At 55.0% G+C, this 22423-nt stretch overlaps 1 protein-coding gene across 19 annotated transcripts in view; it reads right to left on the bottom strand.

Moving 5' to 3' along the window:
• Positions 1-22423, bottom strand: part of NFASC (neurofascin) — a 178508-nt gene that overhangs the window by 29599 nt on the left and 126486 nt on the right. For 12 of the 19 annotated variants that reach the window (XM_058701642.1, XM_058701649.1, XM_058701646.1 and 9 more), the window contains 14 exons: positions 17250-17361; positions 16680-16864; positions 15235-15366; positions 12842-12985; positions 12087-12198; positions 11161-11327; positions 10543-10690; positions 9147-9271; positions 8171-8215; positions 6865-6966; positions 6362-6559; positions 5464-5534; positions 3681-3903; positions 1572-1687 (listed from right to left, as the gene is read on the bottom strand). In XM_058701642.1, the coding sequence (XP_058557625.1) occupies positions 1572-1687; positions 3681-3903; positions 5464-5534; positions 6362-6559; positions 6865-6966; positions 8171-8215; positions 9147-9271; positions 10543-10690; positions 11161-11327; positions 12087-12198; positions 12842-12985; positions 15235-15366; positions 16680-16864; positions 17250-17361 (1880 nt within the window). The remainder of the gene's footprint in view (positions 1-1571; positions 1688-3680; positions 3904-5463; positions 5535-6361; positions 6560-6864; positions 6967-8170; positions 8216-9146; positions 9272-10542; positions 10691-11160; positions 11328-12086; positions 12199-12841; positions 12986-15234; positions 15367-16679; positions 16865-17249; positions 17362-22423) is intronic. The other 7 variants (XM_058701645.1, XM_058701658.1, XM_058701659.1 and 4 more) reach the window with 3 other exon arrangements.

Raw genomic sequence — 22423 nt, 5'->3', positions numbered from 1 at the left:
CCACGGGCTCCGAATCCCGAATGCCCTCATCAGTCCCCCTAGGGCTGGGGGAGCGGCCTTAGAAGCCCTGTTCATCAGCCACCAGCGAGTAAGAGTTGATGCGAAACAAGAAATGGGTGTTTCAGGCTCAATCGTTTTCGGAGCCACATCGCCTCTCCGGGTTAGGCAGGTTGGCCAAAGTTACTGATGGCGATGGTCCATCATGAGACTTATTTCCAAGCTGGGAACAAGTTGCTCAGGGAGTCCATGCCGGAACCACAAATATGAGCCCAGGGTCCCGGCATGGAAAGCTCTCTTCTGTGCTCAAAGACCACATCACCTTGAGTTGGATTAGTATGGTTTAGATCGGCAGGAAGCAGAAGTTGAAAACTAACAGGTTACCCCCAGAAGTCTGAATACGAGAGCTGATTTAATCCTTTGAAGTCGAACGTTTTCTTTTAATATTGTTTGAAGACCTTTAGAATGGGATAGACACGTGTCCAAGTCAGGGGACGCCAGGCTGTTAAGAGCTTGGACGGGATGGCCTTCAGAAGGTGGTAAGTGTTATAAGTAGAGTCGAGAGAGTTTGGGACACAAGGAACAGTTAGCAGTAGGTAAGAAGGCCCAGGTCAGGCTGCCACACCAGCGTCACCTGGGCCTCCAATGGCAAAGGAAGGAGGAAATCCACACTTAAGAAGGGGGCCCAATGGGAGCTTAGCCAAGAAAGCTTCCGGGCAAGTAGGTAAAGAGTGCAAGTCAAATGCTGGGGAAGAGCTCATTCAAGTGTATATATCCTCTTGCCTCCTTCCCCTACCTACCAAATTCATGTCCGCAGAAGAGACTGATTCCCTCCATTCTGCCCCCAGTTGTCCATCAGCCAACTCTCAATGAATGACCTCTAAGTCACAGAACGTGAACTGTCCCATGCCTACAGCCTCCTTCGCTTCCCAGGCAACTTTTAAATAAAGTAAGGGAGAGCCTGGCAGAGCCTGGGTCTTCTCTCCCGTTTCCGCACTCCTCACCTCGGCCTACCCTTTCTAAGAGGAGAGACCAGTGAGCAGAAATTGCTCACAGGCAGGGAGACCAGGAGAAGCCGAGGGCCTTCATAATCCATATGCTGGATAATCCCGAGTTGGCTGAGGCAACAGGGAAGGTCTTTGGTGGCTCTCCCTGTTAGCTGGGGTTTCATGAAAGCAGGCTGGGCGAGGCAAGCAGCCCAGCGGGGGCCATTCGGAGAGGAGAGGAGTGTAGCTCAGGGGTGCCTCAACACTGCTCCTAAGATACATGTGTGCCTGCTCACACATGTACGAGAAGCGTAACGTGCTACGCAGGGCCAACCCCGACCCACCACCCTTCCCGTGATTTTCTGCCGAGCAGAACCGTCAGCACATCTCTTGCAGGCCACACCTGGTAATTTTTTCCTGGGTGTATTTTTGAACCGCTAACACTAGACATCATCTTTGTGAATCAACTCTGGATCTAAAAACTATCCCTAGGACCCCTTCCAAGGATCTCATGGCCCGCGTCTGCTACCCCCTTGCCCTGGTTAGCAAGCTGGGTGGTTAGGCGGGGCTGAGAGCAGGTTTCCTCACTCGGTACTCTCTGAGTTGGCCCTGCACCGTGTCGGGATAGACGCGGTTCCACTGAAGGCTGATGGCTGTGCTGTTCAGGACTCGGATTTTAACGTCAGTGGGCGCAGCCCTGGGATCTGCAATGTGTTGGGACAGAGAACTGGTTATACAAGCGGGGCTGCTCCCTGGGCTCTAGGGTCCCCTCGGACTTGTTCTCTGCCGGCCTGTGCCTCCACCCCACTCTAGACTGGGTACTCCATGAGGGCAGGGGCTATGACTGCTCCATGAGGCTGCACTTGCAGGAGTGGGGGAAAGGCCAGGGCAAAAGGGTGGCCATCTTGGTGGGAGGGATCTACTTACATGTTTAGAAGGCAATTATTTGCTACTCTCAGATGCTGGGAGCCCCCCATTTGCCCCTTCATCCCATGTGCTACCCTTCCCCGCCCTGCTCTGTGTCCCAGCAGGCTACCCTCTCCGGACCGTGTCAGCTGGTCCCCTTGTTCCCAGGCTTCTGGAAGGGTTTGTTCAATAGGAGAGCTCAATAGGAGACCCCAGGGCAGGAGGAGAAGGAGGGTGGGTACCTAGTCCCCTGCCTGCCTCTCTGCGGGGCTCAGGTTGACGGTGGTGTACTTTTCTATCCAAGGGCAGTCCTGGTTGTGGGGACTCACCTGTCCCCTGACCCTTCAAGGCTCAGAGTGTTATACTGGGGTTCCACTGTTGCTAGCCCAGCGGGCAGCGTGGTTCCTGAACCCTGTCCTCACATTAGAGACAGTCCCCTTTGAGTGACATTTGTTTCCTACCAGGACCCTGCAGGAGACATCACCCATAGACGAAGATGCCCTAACCTAGTTCAGGACGGGATTCTGACCCTTGAGTACCTGAAGAAGAAGACCCACCCCTCCCTCATGACTGATTCTTGCCTCCATTTTCTGCACTGTGCTGCCAAAGCTGTTCTGCCCCCGCCCCCCCCCCCCCCCCCGCCCGCACCTCCTCCAGTAGAGCACAGCCCTCGGGGGTGGGAAGGTGCAATGGAAACTGTGGGCAGGTCCATGAAGTTCACGACTAGACCCTGCTTAGTCCATACTCACCAGCCAGTAGTTCCTGCCAGTATCCTGTCTGGAAGTGTCTGCCACCACAAAGACAAGGAGCAGGATGGACAGAGAGCCTGCTGATACCCTCCACTTATTCCCAAGTGGGTCCAGGAAAGTGGGGCCCGGGGCCCAACCCTCACTTCTTTCCATCTGACTGTGACGCACAACACTGGCTCGACTCTTGACCCCAGTATTGGCCCTTGCAACTCCCCAAGACTCTCCTCTTCCCTTCCTTCTGGTCACCCCGTCCACCTACGTGATCTTTTCTGGGATCAGACGCAGACCCACGAGGGCATGGATCGCCCTGACTGGGAGGGGCGCCACCAACCCCCCTACTTTGCTCAGCAGCCTACTGAATTGACGTGCTGTGGACAAGGAGGCCACTGCTGTCTTAAAAGCCAGGCATATACTTCCATGTACATGCCCAGAAACTTGTTGGTTCACTGAGGCTAGCCTCCAAAGAACTTCTCTTTGTAAGCCACACTGGGGATGCCAGCAGGTGGCTGGTCTGGATCATTCCAGACTAAGTCTCTGGAGACCGTCTGCATTTCTTGAGGTCTCCCCTGGGGAGCCAAGAAGGAGTCTGGCCTGGGGCCCTGCTTCCTGCGGAGGAGTCTAATTATGGCTCTTTGGGAGGGAGAGTCCCGAAGTCCTGGCACTAGCAAGGCTTGGCAGTAAGGTACATTTGAAGGCCCGGCTTCTATTTTCCAGCTTGACATCTGCTATTGTGTAATAATGGCAAGGTTGTTCCCTCGCAAGGCCTCAGGGTTCACATCCATAAAATGGGAGCATTGGACCACGTGATGATGTTCAAGAATTCTAACTAGCATTTGTGTGATGACATTTCTGCTCCTGACATTTACAAGGGGCCTGTTGCCCGAGTTCACCATAGGGGATTTCTCTTTCCGGGGAACCGACTGTCCTCCCAGGATGTTCTCGGAAGGCCCTATGACCCATCCTGAGGTTCCTGGTCTGTGAGGCTGGCCTTGCGCAGCCAGGCTGGGAGGGTCCTTGCTAGCGGATGAGGGAGGGTACTCACAATCTTCCCCGGAGTAGCCGATGACAGTGTCTGGCTCAGGGCCCTTCCCAAAGTCATTTTCAGCCTGGACCCGGATCTCATAGGGTACGTAGACAGGCGTCTGCCCCACCACGTAGCGGGAGCCCCACACTGTGACGTTGTTCCACGTCTCTCGGGTTTCTCTCCGCCGCCACTTGACGATGTAGCGCAGATTGGGGCCAAAGGCAGAGGTGGCATTCATGGGCTGAGCGGGGAGAAATTGAAGGCAAGGGTGGAGCCCAGACCCGACCACAGCCTGCGCCCTCCTTCTGGGCCAGGCACTCTGCCCCCATCTGCACAGCACTGGCTCCCTCGCAGCCCTGGGAGGGTGTGCCACCCCCACACTGAGTCCCCAACAGCCAGAGTCCTATGAATTCAGCTGCATGTAGATTTTCTGTGACAGGCTTCGCCCAAGACCTAGTCACTCTGACTCCCAGAGCCACCCGCATCTGCAAGTGCACAGGGAGCCAAAGTTGTAGTTTCAACAGGACTCTCCTGTGACGGATCAGTAAGAACAAAACAAGAAAACAACATGATACTCTCTAAAGTCGGAGAGGGATGAGTTGTGGCTTAGCCACAGCATGCCTGCTGCCACTGAACTCAAAATTCCAGAACTGACTTGGGTTCTACCAAATCCATGTGTGACCATCCTGTCGTTCCCAGCAGCTAACGGTGGGTGCGACACTCTTCTCTGTTCCCTGAGGGCATGGTCCAGGAGTCGGTCCCCTGGGAGCCCACACTACAGAGCTGTAGACCAAGAGCCAGTCCTTGCAAGGTCCTGAAGATGAGCCCAGTGTCTTGAATCTGGGCTCAGCCCAGCTGCCAGGGCTGCTGTGAGGCCGAGCCCTCAGAACGATGGGGTCGGCCATCATCCCCAACACTGTTATCTCCCTGCTTCTGTTACTCATGGTGGCAGCACAGAAATGTTAATATTTCAATGGCTGAACGTGCACCTCGCAGACTTGGAAGTGGTCTGCAGCAAAAGTCATTTGGAGACCACGTATCCCAATTTTGGTTGGGAAAATATAGTCGGTGAGCCAAAATGAAGATGGGATTTTTTTCAACCCTGGCCTGGAGGGAAGCTTTTATTTCATCTAGTTCATTCCTGGGCCAAAAGGAAGCCTGCACTGAAAGAACCTCGGATACTGGTCTTCCTTCTACCCCCAACCAGCTCCAGTGGGAGGGCCCCAGAACACGCCAAAGCTAGGTATACACGTTTAGGCTAAATCTTTTCTAGAATCCAACCTAAACCCCTCCTTCTTCTAGAGAGTAGTCCATTTTATGTCTGCTGGTACTCTCTCTGATTTTGCCAGACGAGCTGTCTATGTTCCTTGGTCACCCCTGCTCCTTCCTCCTGTCTTAAATCTTGCTTTTAGACATGCTCCTGTTTGCTTTCTGGATGTCCGGTGCAGAGAGTGGCCTTGGGTTCGCAGGGGTGTCGAGAGCAAGGGCTTCCAGGTGCTCAAGGCCAAGAGAGCAGGCCCATCAAGACGGGGGACTCGGGGCGCCTGGGTGGCGCAGTCGGTTAAGCGTCCGACTTCAGCCAGGTCACGATCTCGCGGTCCGTGAGTTCGAGCCCCGCGTCAGGCTCTGGGCTGATGGCTCGGAGCCTGGAGCCTGTTTCCAATTCTGTGTCTCCCTCTCTCTCTGCCCCTCCCCCGTTCATGCTCTGTCTCTCTCTGTCCCAAAAATAAATAAAAAAACGTTGAAAAAAAAATTAAAAAAAAAAAAAAAAAAAAGACGGGGGACTGGGAGGGACCCTTACCGTCCACGTGATCTCCATGTTGTTCTTTCTGGTCCCTTCTCCCTTCACGTCGGCGGGATTGGACTCAGGGGCTGGAACCCAAATGGATGCAAAGTTCAAGTCCAATTCGCTTCACCAGAGCACAGTGAGCCACCAAACTCTCTCCCTCCCACCTGACCCGTCCCTTCTGTGTTCTGTCTTTTCTCAGCATCTCTCCACGCTCTAACCCACAGGTAACTGAACTCGCTCCGCTGTTTTCTCATGTGTATGATGTGCCTTCCTAGCTAAGACTTAACCCCCTGCCCCTACAAGCAGCACTAATTTCTTTTGAATTTTAATCCCTCGCCAGACGGCATTTATCATAAGGCTTTCCATACTTTGGATGGTCCAGACAGCTAACTCAATGTGGATTATCCCCTTCGTGGATTATCTACTAAGTTTAATACCAGACTGGTTTATCCCTGGCATTTAACGTTTTGGGGAAACAGCCCCATGCTCAATGAGCTGGTGTGTTTTCAGAAATCTAAACACGACCCCAAGTGGCATAGGAAAAGAAATCTGACATAACACCGGATTACGTATTTCTACTGCAAATCTCTGCCCTTGCACTTCCCTTTAAGGCAGATCACCAAGAATTATTAAGGATGTTAGTAATAATAAGACATCACAGCCAACATTTGCTGTGTGCTCACTAGATGCCAGGCATCATGGGAAGTACCCAAACCGCATTTTCAAACGAAAGCCCTGCAACAGCCCCGTGAGGGAGGAGGTGCCGCTATTCCCCCGATGAAGAGGTCGAACCTCGGAGACGTCAAATAACCCGCCCACGTTCGTTCCTGCGGCCAGAAACTGGGGGAACTCCGTTTGACCTCAGGGCACCTGGTTTCAGCGCCCGGTCCGTCCGCCCTCGGGTACTCACGTGCCCCGCTGGTTCGGTAGCGCTCGGAGGGCAGGCTGGGGTGGCTGCTGCCCACCTCGTTGATGGCAATGACCCGGAACTGGTAGTTGACGTATGGGGACAGCTGGAGGACGGCGGAGTTGACGCTGCCCGGGAACTTGGAATGGTCATGCCAGACCCCCGGCTGGAACTGGTCCTCTTCGAACTGGACGACATAGTCTGAGGGGGCAAGGAAGACGGCGCTGTTTGGGAGCTGAGCTAGCAGAGTTCTTCTGCCAAGTACTCCCTCGTGGTTTCCGCTAGTCTTTATCATCTCCCTTGGGTGGGCAAAGGCACGCACAGGTTCCTCCCAAGACACCGAAAGGGGAACCGAGCCCTCCGTGTGCTCTGGGAACAGCCCAGGGCACGTGTCAAGTGGAACAGAAGCAGGACCAGAGACCCGGTCAAAGCCTCTGACTGCTACCAGAGACCAGGCTGCCATCCCTCCCTCGCTTCTGGATCAGAGCGCGGGGCCCCTGGCTGACCTGTGATGGGGCTGTTGTTATCGTCCCCTGGGATCCACGTCAGCCTCACGCTCCTCTCGGCCAGGTCGGTGAGCTCCAGGTCCCGGGGTCGGTCCGGCCGTCCTGGCAGTAGAGGAAGAACACAGCACGCAGGACTCCCCAGTTAGAGGCGTCCCGTCCTTGTGCTGGCCCCAGCCCTGGACACTGTCCTATGACAGGTCCCTGATGGGCTGTGGTCACCGCCAGCAGGAATCGACCCTGGCCTGCCCCATTCCCTCAGGGGGCCGAGGTAGAACAAAGAGGAGACTCCAAATTCCACCCCCACCCCAAAAGCATCAAAGGATGTAGGGCACAGAGAGAACTGGGACCGACCTATCCCATTTCTGTGGATACTCTTAGGTGCAAGTGTTTGGAAAATGCTGCCCTTTTCACGAGACCCATGCTTGTGACCCTTGGGAAAGCTGGCGAGGAAGTGTGGGGTTTTGTCTCCTTTTCTCTGGATAATTACTTTCTACTCTGCCAAGGCTTTGAGGGGGCAGGGGTCTGGGAGGGTGTCTGGAGTGCTGAGTGAGGCAGACTGGTTAGGCGCAGGGGAGGGACAAAGGCAGAGGACCGAGCCAGGGAGGAGACAGGGACTTAGTCTAGAAGTTTCAGTGGTGGACAGCAGGACAGAAACGTCCCGCAAACATCCAAACAGGGGTGGGGGAGGCACCTTTGGGGGCTCCAGTCTCACCGGATTTCCTCAGTGGGTGTGAGGGCCATCCTGGCCCGGGGGTAAAGCTACCTCACCCCGGACCGGTGTGGTACGCATGCCGTTTCCCCACCCTGGCTCCTCGACCCAGTTATTTCTAGATGCTGGCTGGTTGCTGGGAGGATCCGGAAGGTGAGTCACCCGAGCCCACGTTCGTGTTTGTGTGCACACGTGTAAATGCAGAATGTGAATAGGTACACAGCAGCCGATGTGGAGAGGCCGCGAACGAGATGGGCCTACAGGGAACTTGAAGCGGGTGGGCCTTCCTGACAGCAGCCTACACGCTTCTGCGGCCAAAGCTGTGGGGACAGAATGGGCCGCCACCAGGAAGCGGTGAGCGTGGCCACAAGTAGGGGATGGGGTGGAACAGCAGCCTCACCTGCGAAAAGCGTGGGAAGCCCGGAGTAGGGCTGCGGCGGGGCTGGGAGGTGCGGGCGGGACCCTGGGAAGTGGGGAGCGTTACCCACTTGCCTACGCACCGCACAGCCTGTCCTGTAGCACCTTCCTCCTCGGGCTCCACCCTCCCCGCTACCTAGAGAAGGTTCTGGCGAGGGTCCCGTGATTAGTACGAATTACCTTTGGGCAGGGCAGCCAAACGGTTAGTTGGAGTGGCCTGATCAGCTGCAAAGGTAAGACGGGTTATCCAGGTTAGCAGGTTATCCAGGGTTACAGGTGTTCCAGAAGGATGGGAATAGGCGGCCGAGGCTTGAACAGCTGCCCCGGGCTGAGGTGTTCAAGGCACAGCTTCACCTGCCCTTCCACGGAGACCCCCCCCCGCCATGTCTTATAGAGGTCGTCTTGTTTCTTCCACGGCTGGCGTGGGGGCAGGGGGACTCGTCTCCTTCCCATCCCAGTGCCACCGTGTGCCTAGAACCACTGTCCCGGCAGCTGTGTACCACCACCGCAGAAGAGACAGGGTGTACCAACAGCAGGGGCAATGGGTCGCCCAGAAAGAGGACAGAGGTGATGAGGCGACACCAGGGGATGTGCCTCCCTGGATGGGAAAGGCTACCTTCCTCTGGGGTTAGGATGGCTTAGTATTTACAGCCTGGCCCGGACACAGGGCAGGACGTGATGGAATCATTTTGCTAAGTGCACCGCGTCCTGTGAAATCCCCTCAAGAAACCGGAGGTGGGAGGGGGAGGGAGGCTGGCAGAGGGCGTTCCCAGAATAAAGTCAAAATTCAGTCTCGCTTCAACGATGGACTGTTTTCACTGGCGTAGCGGTAGAGAGGCAGCTGTGAAGTTGGTAAAAATGATCACGAGAAGAACCCCCTGTCCACCTTCCCTCTCTCGCTCAGGAACCCTTCAGCTGAGGATTTGGGCGAGTTAATGGTTCCACTCAGGAGGTACAGTGTCCAGCCCAGCACGTTCTGAAAGGAGCAGCTTCCTAACCCTCAGATCAAATGGCAAGAGACCACCGTGCCTGACCAGCCCGCTGACCACAGGCAGGGCCCTGGGAGCTGTCCAAGGCCCACAGCTTCTCTGGCCTCGGGAAGGGGTGGCGGGGGCGGGGGGCGGAGGTCAGAGCGCATGTGAGCGGTGGCAGTTACCTAGCACAGTAAGGTAGGCCTTGGCCAAGTCTTGGTCCAGCTCAGTGCTGGCAACGCACGTGTAACTCCCCTGGTCTCGCTCAGCCACACCAAAGATGGTCAGGGAGTCGTCCTCCTTCTTCATCCTGCAAGGGCACCAGGGAGGGGTCGGGAGGAGGGCGAGCGGGCAGACAGTGGGGGGCTGGGGGGAGCCCCGGGCACTGTCTGCTTTCTCCCTGGAGCGGGGGGGTGGCAAGTCAGAGAGGGGAGCGTCACAGGCCGGCCTGGGCAGCCACAGCCCCTCCCAGGCGACAGGAGGCCCCCCTCTCAATGCTGCGAGAGAGGCACGGTCCTCACTGTCACCTGGCGCCCTGAGGTGCCTGACGGAGGGGGAAGGGGAAGTGGGTGAAGCAGAAGCGGCCCTGACCCACGTTCCTTGCGCTCGAATGCCCCAGTGGCCATATCGCCTGTGTCTTTCCCGTGCTGTGCTCCCCTCCCAAATTAGGACACAGTTAGGTCCACGTCTCAACAGGCGGGCTGGTATCCCTCCTCTTCCCCTACTTCTGGCTCTCACTTCAGCCCAGGCCAGTCTCGCACCAGGCGCAGGCCAGGCGCCCTGGGCTCCTCTGAACTCTCTCCTGCTGAGGGAGGTGGGCACCACGGAGCAGGGCGGGCTGGTGGAGCTCTGAGTATCCACTGAGTGCACGGATGCCTGCGCCTGTCTGCAGGGTACACCCCTGGAGAAGCGAGATGATCGTGGAAACCGCTGTTCCCCACGCGCGACCTCAGGGCTCTGCACAAACACCCCCGGGGATGTTAGAGGGTACAACAAAGAGCCCTGTGGAGGAAGGCTTGGACCAGCCATTCCCAACATGGACTGCACATTAGTGACCCCCGTGGGGACTTTTAGACACTATCAATGCTTCCCCTTCCCCTACATCACTTAAATCTGGACGCGGGAGGCTGGGGTGGTCTGGTAAGAGTCCAAGTTGCCTACGGGCTCGGACGCCCCACGGGCACTCTGGTGGCCGGCGACTCGGGCTTGCCCTGCCCTCTGCTGGAGAACAGGGGCACTGCAAGCAGGTCTGAGGACGTTGCCGCCAGCCTTGCCGAGACTTGCAGGGAGGAGGAGGGCATAGGGAGGAGGAAAAGGGGGGGAGGAGAGAGTGGAAGAGAGGAGGGAAGAGAGAAAGGAGTGGGAAAAGGAGGAGAGGGAGAAGGAAGAGGAGGGGAGAGGCCGAGAGCTGGGGGGAGAGGGAGAGAGGGACCCGGGGTTGGGGAGTCACTAATGCTGCCACGCCCCTCTGCACGCGACACAGGTTCCCTGTCCCTGGGTTCCTCAGTGCGTCGCCAAGAGCAAGGGGGAAGGAAACGGTCCCAGACTCGTGGCAGGGAGAGACAGGGAAGGAGCAGAAACCTGTTTCCGATGTAAAGGGGCTCGTCATCCTTCAGCCAGGAGACCGTGAGCTTCAGGGAGGGGTCGTGCTTCACCCGACACTCCAGCTGCACCGTGGTGCCCCTTTTGGCGACCTGGTCCTCGGGCATCCGGTAGATCCTGGTGGGGTCTGTGGAGAAGCCGAGGGAGGTCGTCACTGGCGTGGCCTCTGCCCACCACCCCACGTGGCCTCACCGTGTGACGCGCGTGACCTCAAGGTTAGACCGACCACGGAAGGTGGCAGAAGGTCACATTCAGTTATATGAATGAGTGATTCCAAGTAGTAAACAATCCCCAAGTCCTTTCTATCCGGCTGGGGAATAGATGATGCACTTTCTGGGGTGTAGTGGGGTGTTGGTGGGGTCTCGGGCTTCCCTCTTTAATTCCACATGGACCAGGCTGAGAATGGCTCGGTGTTCCCAGCACCCAGGCCAGCTGGAAACCCTCGAGGACACACAGACGCACAGGGAGGGTCCCATCAGGGATCAGACATTACGTGTGGTGCATTTTCAAAGGGAACAGCACACGGGAATCGCTTTGCGGCGATGGCTTCCTCGCCTGCCCCCACGCCGCCCTCTACCTACCAACCCTCTCCTTTACCTTTGACCTCCAGGCGGACCTGGTTTTCAGCTTTGCCCAGGATGTTGGTGGCGACGCAGGTGTAGATGCCTTGGTCCTCTTTGCGGATCATCTTGATTTCCAGGCTGCCGTTCTCATAGACATGGTAGTTGCCACCATCCAGGTTGCTGCCTTGCCCGTTCTTAAACCTCACAACAGAGCAGCACAACACGAAGCATACTGAGAGGACTGGCCCAAGGGAGTGGGGTGGCAACCTCTCGAGAGGCTGTGCGGGCAGCCTGGAGCCTGAGCCCCGCAGGGTCCACCTCCAACCACTGGGCGACCCTGGCAAGTTTTCTTCTCTGCACAATAAAGGAGGGCACCTGGGTGGCTCAGTTGGTTAAGTGTCCAACTTTTATTTTTTTTAACGTTAATTTATTTTTGAGAGACAGAGACAGAGCATGAGTGGGAGAGGGGCAGAGAGAGAGGGAGACACAGAATCGGAAGCAGGCTCCAGGCTCCGAGCTGTCAGCACAGAGCCTGATGCGGGGCTTGAACTCACGGATCATAAAAATCATGATCTGAGCCGAAGTCGGACGCCTAACCGACTGAGCCACCCAGGCGCCCCAAGTGTCCGACTCTTGATTTCGGCTCAGGTCATGATCTCATGGTTCATGAGTTTGAGCCTTGCATCGGGCTCTGTGCTATCAGCAGAGCCTGCTTGGGATTTTCCTTCTCTCTCCCTTTGCTCCTCCCCCACTCTCACTCTCTCTCTCTCTCTCTCTCTGTCTCTAAAACTAACTAAATAAAAAAAAAACGAGGGGGCTGACCTCAGTGATCTGCCAACTTCCTCCTGGCTTCCACCCTTTAATGTTCCCAGGTCTTACTGAATACCTAATGTGGACCTGATGGGAACGGGCACCATAAGACAGGACCCCAGGGGGGACGCCTGGTCTCCTAAAACTTACCATCGGAGTGTGGGGATGGGAGACCCAAAGAACGGGCAGTCCAGCCGCGTCCGGTTGTACAGGATCACCCTAATGAGCTGGTTCCGGGGTGACAGCATCCGAGGGGGCACGTCTGCAAGTCCCGGAGAACGGGTCTTGGCTGGGGGGGCCAGCTTTTCCAGCTACCAGCCCCCCAGTTCTTCTAGGTGCCTCGGTGGCGTAGCAGCTCTCCAATCCCCAACATCCTTTCCTCCGTCAAACCTCCTTTAAGAAGCCTCTCAGGGTTGGGTGAGGAAGGAGGAGGGTCACCCATCTACCCTCAGCCTACGCTACATCTAGTCCAGCTTTTGCAAAGGGCCTCCCCAGATTATCCAGCAGGTTCTATAACTCCCCCTCCACAACCCCAAGGCATCTCCCGGTCGCCTCTGCCCTCTCCCTGCTCTGGGAGGGACACCACCAACGGATTCAGAACCATTTCCTACCCCCAGGACCCTGAGAACGCAGGCAGAACTGGCCTGGATAGTGGAAGGGGTGAGACAGGTCCCTCCCCGTCATCTGCAGGGGGGAAAGGGCCCCAAACTGACTTCTAACAGGGAACTAATTGTCCACACATCCAGATCCATGGGTCCGAAGTCCCTCACCCTCTCCAGAAAATTCATCTTCAGTGTCCATGCTTCCCCCATCCTGCCGCTCTCTTACCCCACCCAGCCTGGCTGACCTCTGGAGGAGAACACCCAGGGAGGCTGCACTGAGGGCGAGCGGAGGGGTGCACTCACCCAGCACACTGACGAAGGCGTTGGCCAGCAGGTAGCCGTGCTCGTTGGACGTGTTGCACTGGTACACAGCCCTGCTGCTGATCTGGGTGTCCCGGAAGATGATGGTGTCCCCAGCCACCTCGCGGTTTGGGTTGGGTGGTGCCGCTTCAGATAGGAAAGACGGTCCACGTGAGCAACAGGAGGGGCAGGGTGGAGGGCACTTGGGGTCCTGGCCAGGGCCCCCTAGGACGACCGGGGTGCTGTGGAAGAAGCACCAGAAGTCCCGGCTTCCGGCTCGACTGCTGCCTAGCTGTGTGACTTTGGGCCCATCATAAACCCACTGGGGTTTGTCCCTCAGTCTGTCCCATGGGACTGTGAATCCCTGCTCCTCCTGTTCCGCAGCTGGGCAGACGTGGTTGACAGCATAAGCCGCGGCAACAGAAAGGGGTTTGAATTCTAACCGCATCACCTGCCGGCTTTATTCAGTTGCTGAAGCTCCAGCATCCTTGTGTGCGGGATGGGGATGATATGTCACCCTGCGGGGCTCTCAGGACGGTGACCTGAGATGTTATGCATGCATAAACTCATCAGCAGAGGCCTGGCACACACAGATTATGATGGTCGTTATTATTTTAATCCAATGTGTGCACACCCAAATGTTTTGAAAAGGACAAAGGAAAGTACAACCGGATGGGACCTACCACCTTCCCATCCTCTGAGCAGAGCATTCTTCAAACATTCAGAGTTAAACCCATAAGCCAATGCCTGTTGAAACTGAATGAGTCCCTAGGTTTGCCAAAGCTTCCTGATCATCCCAAGAAACGTATCCTAAACCGAGAGAGAACATTTGCTCCCACGGTTCTTCTAGTACGGCTGGCTTGTGATGCAGACAGCCGGGGCTGAGGAGTGGCTGTGGGGTCTCAGTCCTGCTCACATGTCAGTCTGGGACTGGGACAAACCAATAAATCTTTCTGGGCCTCATTTCCCTTCTCTGTCAAACGGGGGAGAATTACTCCCATCCTACTCTGAGGAGCTTATTAAGAGAATGATAATAAACATTTTAAAAAAAGGGGGGGGCGCCAAGTGGCTCAGTCCGTTAAGCATCCGACTTCGGCTCAGGTCATGATCTCGCGGTCTGTGAGTTCGAGCCCCGCATCAGGCTCTGTGCTGACAGCTCAGAGTCCGGAGCCTGCTTCAGATTCTGTGTCTCGCTCTCTCTCTGTCCCTCCCCTGTTCATGCTCTGTCTCTCTCTGTCTCAAAAATAAATTAAAAAACATTTAAAAAATTAAAAAAATTAAAAAAAAGAGAATGATAATGAGCTGTATGAATAGTGTTCTAGAAGTGTAAAGAATTGCCACTTTCCCAGCTTTTGCTAGAAGGTGACTTTCTGCTCTAAGATTCCTGGGCTGGACCGGGTGCCTTGGCTTGGATGGTCTGTGAACCCATCCAGCATCGCTCAGACCCACAGCAGCAGTGGGCCGAGGGCCACCCCAGGTCTGGCCCCTCAGGCGCCACTCCACAGATAGCAAGTGTCAGCCCGGAACTGGGGAATCAGCAGGAGGTAAATGAAGACACGGTCAGCATCCTTATCACCCGTCCCCAAGTCCCCACTCAGCAAAAAGGCACAAAGAAGTCAACGCCAGCAACTCCAATGCCTCCTTCCCTGACAATTCTCATGGAGCCCACTTTCCTCTCAGTCACTCCCCTTAAGTGACCGGTGACCTTTCCAGGCTCAGTTGCAAGTCCTGGGCTCTGCATTTATTTAATGGTGCTGTGAAGTCTGGTGTCTTTGTCTGCCCTGTTCCCAAAGTGCTGTCAGGACACAACAGCAGAGGGCAGGTGGCGTCCGTGTCTCTGCTTGTGCCCAGTGGAAGGACACTGACGGGTGGGGGAGGAGGAAGGTATGTGCTCAGCACCGGACGGTGCGGGCATGCTGCACTCTCACGGAGATCCACAAGGACATTTTCTAATGTGAACGCAACTGGCGAGAATATGACGGGAAAACTCGACCAACAGCCCCATCTGGAAGGGGCCCTGGAATCACCTACTCCAGCCATCGGGCAGGATGCAATTTCCCCAGATCTGGGCATACTCATTAACTGTGCTGGCGCATCTCTGCTGTCATGGGGAGGTTCTTCCTCACATCCAACCTGCTTCTCATTTCGCCCTCAGCAGAGAGCAGGGTCTGGGGAACTACCGACAGGTTTCCTGTCCTCTCGCACAAAGGTGAGGCAGATTTCCTGTCTCTTGAGATGTCCACGGGGATGGGATGCTCCAGAAGCAGCAGCCAAGGGGCTGTTCTTTGACTTCACTTCTGGGACCACTGGGGCTGGCCCAGAGGGATGGGGATCTGGAGCCTCAGCAGAGACAGGAGAGACAGCGGAGTCGGGTGAGACCACGGCTCGTTACTTACATTGCAAAGGTTCCCCGTTTACCATCCACTGGACGGTGGGCTTGGGGTTCCCATTGGCTCGACACACCAGTCTCCCGTCCTCGCCAGGAGCCAGGATGAGGTTCTTGGGTTCGTCCAGCCAGTAGGGAGCAGCTGGAAGACAAACACAGTGCAGGCAGGGCGGTTAGCCGGCATGGGGCAGGCCGAAGACACCAGACCGGCTCCCTCTAGGAAGGCAGGAGCCCCTGGGTGCCAGCTCCAGGCCCTCACCACCTGCCCAGGGCTCATCCTCATGGGAGGACTCAGTCCAGCCTGCCTTTGGCTGGCTTGGAGCCACGGATGCCACCCGGTCTATTTTGAGTTCGCAGAACAATAGTTCTAAACTGGGGCCGCTCGTTAGAATCCTCTGAAGAGCTTTTAACAAACACGGACACTGGGGCCTGTCGGAGACCTATTAAGTCAGAATCCTCAGGGGAGGAGGCTTGGGCAGCAAATGCTTTTAGAGCCCCACAGGTGTTCATGATGTGCATCCAAGGGCTCGAGCCAGGGAGGGTGGTCAAGTGCGCACGGGGCTGGCCCCTCTGGGTTTCTATGGCTATCGCTGCAAGATCTGACCATTTAGAAAAGACCTCGTATTTATTCTTTTAGACACTGGGCTCTGGTAGGGCAGTGCTGGCTAGCCCTTCTAATTGTGGACATGTGGACTTTTTTCTGAGAGGTTCCTTTGCATCGGATTGTCAAAGATCTTGATGCCTCCAACAAGGTCAAGAACCCTCGGTCTGAGTGTCGTGCTGAGACCAAAGTCACAGGATCAGCTGACCGCATGCTACGGAAGTTCTTGTACTATTGGCGTCAGACCTCACCGTCCCCACAGTCCTTTCGGCCCCGGGCTGAGAGGCAACTGGTGCACCCTACCCACCTGTGGCGGGGACCCAGAAAGGCACGTGCTTTACTGCCCGCGATAGCTCAGGGGGGCCATCCGCGCTCGGGGGAGAGGGACGTGATTTTTTTAAAAAACAATTTGGGTCGTGATAATTCCCCATTTGTAAAAAGAACCACACACAAGTACACAGACAGCACAGGGCCAAAACGACACGCCGTGAATTAAAATGCGAAAGTAAAGAAAGACAAGGCTCTGGGTGAAATCCAAATGGACCATGGAGGTACATTCTTGTGGAGGGAGCCCTGGGCACAACAGAGAGGTGGGTGATGGTCAGGGTGGGTCTCTTTCCCTTAGTACCCACCGTGTATACACACACACACACACACACACACTCTCTCTCTCTCTCTCTCTCTCTCTCTCTCTCTCACATCCACAGGGTGACACCGTCCCTGGCAGGTCACTTACCACGAACCAGAGTGTTGCTGGGTCTCCCCTGCTCACCCGGCCCGCCCCCCAGAGGGAAGGGTGGTCGTGGCATGTAGGGCTGGCAAAATCAGCATAATGAGAAATACACACAACGTACCCTTTACTCTCACCGAGATCGTGTGCCGGATGCTGCCCATCTTGTTGGAGGCCAGGCAGAAATACTCTCCAGAGTCCTCCTCGGAGACGTTGGTGATGCGCAGAGCCTTGTTAAAGTTCTCAAACTTGGCCTTGTCTGATGGGAGGTCCCCACCTTTCTTGTACCACGCGATATCTGGTGTCGGGCTGGGAGAGGGACCAAGCGGGAAACACGGACTCATCACCAGCTGCGGCCCTGCTGTTCTTCTACAGAGTCTGGGACACCCAGGTGACCTTAAAGTGGACTTGGGCCCAGAAGGACGCGTGTCCTATGAGAGCCGACCTCTCCCATACAGAGGGGACGCTCGGCTGCAGAGCACTGAGGGACTTACGTAAAGTCACGTGAGGTTCTAACACACGTCCAGGATGCCTACCCATCTCCCTTCCCCATTACCCATGAAGGAAACAGCCAGAACGGGATGGAGAGGACGATGTTTTGCCCCCCAAACCGTGGCAAGAACAGAGCGTGCACAAACCCCCACCCGCGTCCTCCCGGAGGGTGGCCAGAGGGGGGGGTGCGAGCTGTACGTACACCCCGGAGGCGATGCACTCCAGCACGAGGTCCATGCCACGTAGTACCATCTGACTGCTCGCCGTGCCCTGGGGGTACATGAAGCTGGGGGTCCTTTCTGCAACTCCTCGGGCTGAAACAGGATAGAAGGAGCTCTCATGAGCCTCCTGCCCAGAGGGTGGACCCAGCTAGGCCAAAGCGGTCAGGCTAGAAAGAAGTGTCATCACGCCCCCTGCTTACTCCCTTACCCTCAGAGGCACCAAGCCCCGGACCCTCCCAGCTGAACCCCACCCCCCCCCCGAGGGGCCGGGGCATCATTAAGAGAGGTGTGTTAGGAAGCGCGGGGCTCCTCGGCCCCACTGGCACATGTGTGTGAGCACATCTAAGTTCTGAAAGGCTCTGGCAAGAGGAGCCCGGCTTCCTCCCTTGTTAGGAAAACCCCTCCTTCCCGGGAAAGGAGGAGGGGGCTGCCCGGGCAGTGAGCAGTTTATTCCTGGAGCATCTTGGGTTGGGACCCCAGAGGCCAATGCGGTGGCCACCACCGGGAGGCCGTCTCAGCAGCAGCGGATGAACGAGAAGACCTGTATTGGGCCACAGGACAGACAACCTGCTCTTTGCGACCCTAGAGACAAGGAGCTGGGATGAAGCCACAGAGACCCAGATGAACAGTCAGAGATGCAGGAAGCATTATTAATGGCTTAGCAAAGACACGGAGAGAATGAATGAGCAGAGATGACAGGAAATCACTCTGGGGCCAAGACCATTCTGCTTCTTCGCTAATGACTCTGGAAGGGGGCTGGGAGGAGGGTGTTAATTGGATGTGAGAGACTGGGGGAGGGGGAGTGGGGAGTGGCAGCCAAGATGGGGGAGGTGATCTACAATTCAACTAGGCGGGAGCAGCCATCAGTGATGTGCACGTGGGTTTGGAAGGCCCGGTGGCTCGCGGAGATCGACACGGCCAGGATGGCCGTTTGGCTGTGGACGGGGTCATGCAAGTCCGGGCACACCCCCAGCACAGCAGACCCCACCTTACCTGCACCTCACCTCTCCCCGGGAGCTCTGTGCACAGTAAGACGGAAGGGAGAAGAGCAAGGGTTTTCCCACCAGGAGCCCCAAAGCAAAGGGAAGCTGGAGGAGGCACCCCTGCCCAGAGGTGTAGGGGTCTTAGACTCAGCTGGAGAGGTGAGAGGAAGAAGGCAGGCAGAGCTGCCAGGGGCCGGGAGCCCTCAGAGATGCCTGGAAGGGGAACAAGGGCATCTTCCCGGCGGGGGCTGTGAACGGGTGCTGGCAGCGAGGACAGAGCGGCGGGGGAACCCTGTCTCCACGACACCGGTGTCTCCTAAAGGAGCTTGTTGGACAGGCTGGTGCCCGGCTGGGTCAGCAGGGCTCCCGTCTTAGAGGCACTCAGCTTCTCTCCATTAGCCATCGGGGAGTGCATTTCCTAGAGCTGGTGTCTATTTTATGCTTTTGTCAGGGGAAGAAATGATGAGAGTTAGTTAGGCGGCTGGCACAACATGTGGCACACAGCGAGCGTTCAGTCGGTGTTTGCGGGATGGATGGATTCGAGGGGAGAAGGGAACAGACAAGAAGGCAACAGTTTACCCCGCGTGTTATCTCTCTTTCTGCAGAGGTCCTCATTTGTCCCACCGGCACACACATATACAACAGTGGCTACTGAATGGGTTAATCCATTATGGGGTTAATTGGTTACCGTCTGTAACTCTTGTGGCAGCCAGCTCTCAGTCCCAAGGAAGCCTGATACAAAGCAGCAGCTTCCTCCCACCCGTTATCGTGGAACCACCCAAACAGTCAAGACAACACAAGGTCAAGGGAACTATGAGGAGAAGGAGCTTTCAGGGCAGGTGGCTCTGGTGTGAGGTTGGTGAGTCTGTTGAGTGTGGGGAACCCCCGGACTACGTGGGAGAGCCAGCTCAGTTGGCATACTCCTTCCACGCAGGGACAAAATCTGCAGAAACCAGCCCGAGACCCTGTGGACATTTAATTCACACCATAGCACGCAGCACCACAAGCACACTTGGCCAGCAAAGCAGTAAGTATGGGACGGAGGAGAAATGAACAGAGTCTCGCTGTGGGGACCTTGACAATGCTGGGAGCTGTGACTATAAAAAGGTTATAGCAATACTCCCGTTCGTAGGATGTGGGCTAGCAACCACAGAATTATCCCAAAGGAGGAGAAGCTACTGGGAAACAAGCCAAGGTTCAAAAAATATAGGGAAGAACATTCTAAAAGTCAGAGGCAATAATCAGGGCCACCATTTGGTGAGCATTCATGACGGGCCAAGCCCGGGCTAACAGCTCTCTCTAGACGTCATAGTCATAGTCATGTTCATCCTCACAACAAACCTGGGGGGGACCACCTCCATTTGCACCAGAGGGAACTGAGGCTCAATGGAGTCCACAGACTTGGCAAGGTCACAAGTCAGTTGTGTTTTGGATTCTGGACCATTTGGCACCAAAGTGTGTGCTCTGACACTATACTGTATCGCCTCTTTAAAGATGGATATCCCATCTGTCCCTGCTTCTGACAGCCAGCTTTGGGAGTATCTTTCTTACTCAAACCAAAGAAAACTGAAATCCAAGGGCAAAAGAGGTGAGGGAGAAAGACATTTTTGTCTTAGCGAGCTGCCCTGATGAACCTCTTCCACTATGTTTTCCTTAAATACTGTTCCCATTGTCTTAGCTAAGAGGCCATCCCTCCTCAGTGGCCATTAAATAAAGTCAAGCCCAACGTGGAAAAGAAGCTGGGAATGAGGAGGCTCCAAAGGCATCTCAACTGGATTCTTAAGGCCACGGAAGGCTTGAAGAGGAGTCAGGGTGACACACGGTATCATGAAGGGTTGAGAAGGCTGGACCCAAAGAAGAGGTTATGAAAAACTGGTCAGCTGCAGCAGGTGCCAATTTATGATAGGATAAATGATAATTTATGAAGGATAAGCCAGCTGGTGGCTTTGGGGGCCACTGCTCCCAAGGGAAGATGGCTAATTTCTTTCCCTGGAGAAGTAGACTCAGGAAGAGTCTCCAAGACAAAGGTGATTACTCTATAGGACCCTAAATGGTAGAGGATGACTGTCTCCTAGGGTATCATAGGATCTCACTCACCCTCATTGAGGTGGGGATTCAGATGATGCTTCTCTTATTCTCCCTGTTCTTCAGGGTTGGGGTCAGATCGAATACCTGATCAAACTCAGAACCCAGATGCCAAAGCTCATGTTGGTGGATTCAGGAAGAGCTTCCCACATGGGCCCCTCTGACCTCTAGCCCAAGGACAGTCCATCCTTTCCTGCTCTCCCGGGCTGTGGTTCAAGAACAGGCTCGTGGGTTTCTAGGGGAATCTGGCCAGGGGGGACACCTCAAGAGATGATACTGCCTCGGCCACCTTGGCTTTAAAGGACCAATGAAAAAATGTTTTGGTCAACTCCTGTGAGAGGAAAGGTCAAGACTGCTGACAATCTGAGTTGCCCCCCTCTGTCAAGTACTGTGGGTTAGCAGAAGGGAGTTCAATGCATCGGATGTATCTAAGAACCTCTGCCAGAAACAGCTTTTAGGGGCAGCTGGATCTCACATTTGCTGCTTTCAATTCTCGGAATTAAGGACTCATGAGGTTGGATCCGTGGTATCTCATCCACCTCTCTGGCCCCAGAAACAGCTGACCAAACAATCCCAGAAGACAAAAAAAATCTCTTTATCTAGTGACATTTGATACCTTCCACTGCCAGGAAATCTCTTCCATAAGTATAACCCAAATCCCTTATGCAATAGTTGGAGTTTTTGTGTGTGTGTGTGTTTTTTTTAAAGCAGGCTTCATGCCCAGCACAGAGCCCAGTGCTGAGCCCAAAGCAAGGGCTTGAACTCACAACTGTGAGATCAAGACCTGAGCTGAGATCAAGAATCGGATGCTTAACGGACTGAGCCACCCAGGCACCCCAGTTGAAGCTTTTTTTTATTCAGTTCTCAGCACAGCTGAAGATCTGAATAGCTCTTGGTCTTCTAGTCTGCCTTCAAGTTCCTCCCTCCATAGTACTTTCTTCCCACACTTGGGCTAGCCTTTCTTCCTTTGGCTTCTCTTCAGGTTCTCTATGTCCATCTTAACTTGAGTCAACACTAAACCATTCCCTTCAGTACCAGTAATGTGCTAACACGTACTAATCATTGATGTGTCTGACACCGTGCTGGGAACCATACGCACGTTACCCTGGTTAACATTCATGACAATTCTCTGGGGCCTGTAACATACCCATTTTACAGATGAGGAGATTAAATGACTTGCCTGAGGTCACTCAGTGGTACCTCCCGGAGCCTGTGTTTAATTCAAGGAAGGCTGTCTACCTTCGAGTGCATACTCTTCTCTTGCCTGGGTGAATTCCAAGTGGCAAGCTACAATCTCAGACCAGCTCCCCCCTGCCACCGAGCAGGTCATTGGACATTTGGCGTATGTTCAGAGGGTACCAAACCATTGTAGAAATCACTAGAACAAAATGCCGTTATGGGGGGCCAAGCAGACAAATGCACTGGGCATTTTTCATTGCATTGTCTCTTTGTCCAACTCTGCACTCAGGAAGGACTTCATCTTCCTTCCTTTTCACTTTCTATTTCTTTTTAGAAGCATTCAACCTAGCTGTCCTTTGTTCACTATGTGCCTCACTTTGACTTTACACCTCTTCCAGCTGGCTTCATCCTTGGGCCAACCCCATTCATTCTACCTTGGATTGAGGAGAAGGCGGTCCATCTCCATTGTGAGTTCTTGCGAGCTTTGCTTTGTTTCATAGCCCTGGATGGTTCTTACAACTCCCACTCATTCACCTGTAATCACATCTACCACTAGTCACAAAATTTAAGTGGCTGGAATCAGTCAAACTTATCCCATTGATAAAACAATGCCTCCCTGAATAGTTTATCTTACACAAAGCAAGCAGTTTGGACCAGATGGTCTCTAAGGGACCTTCTGGCTCTGTTACACTCTAGCTTCGAGAATCCTTCCATAATAGATTATCTGAAATCCAATTTAGAGAAAGGCACATTCCACACCAGTGCTCCGGGGCTCTTGACACCACGGTAGTTGGCCCCATTATTTTGAAAACAAACAATGCCCAGAATCCAACAAAGGTCCCCCGCTTCCTTGGGCAGTAAATCTCTTTGGCAGAATCTCAGTGTGGTTCTACCTGTTTGATGCCAAG

The sequence above is a fragment of the Neofelis nebulosa genome, chromosome 15 (genome assembly GCF_028018385.1).
Source record: "Neofelis nebulosa isolate mNeoNeb1 chromosome 15, mNeoNeb1.pri, whole genome shotgun sequence".
NCBI classification, from domain to species: domain Eukaryota; kingdom Metazoa; phylum Chordata; class Mammalia; order Carnivora; family Felidae; genus Neofelis; species Neofelis nebulosa.
This window is presented reverse-complemented; position numbering and strand designations above follow the sequence as displayed.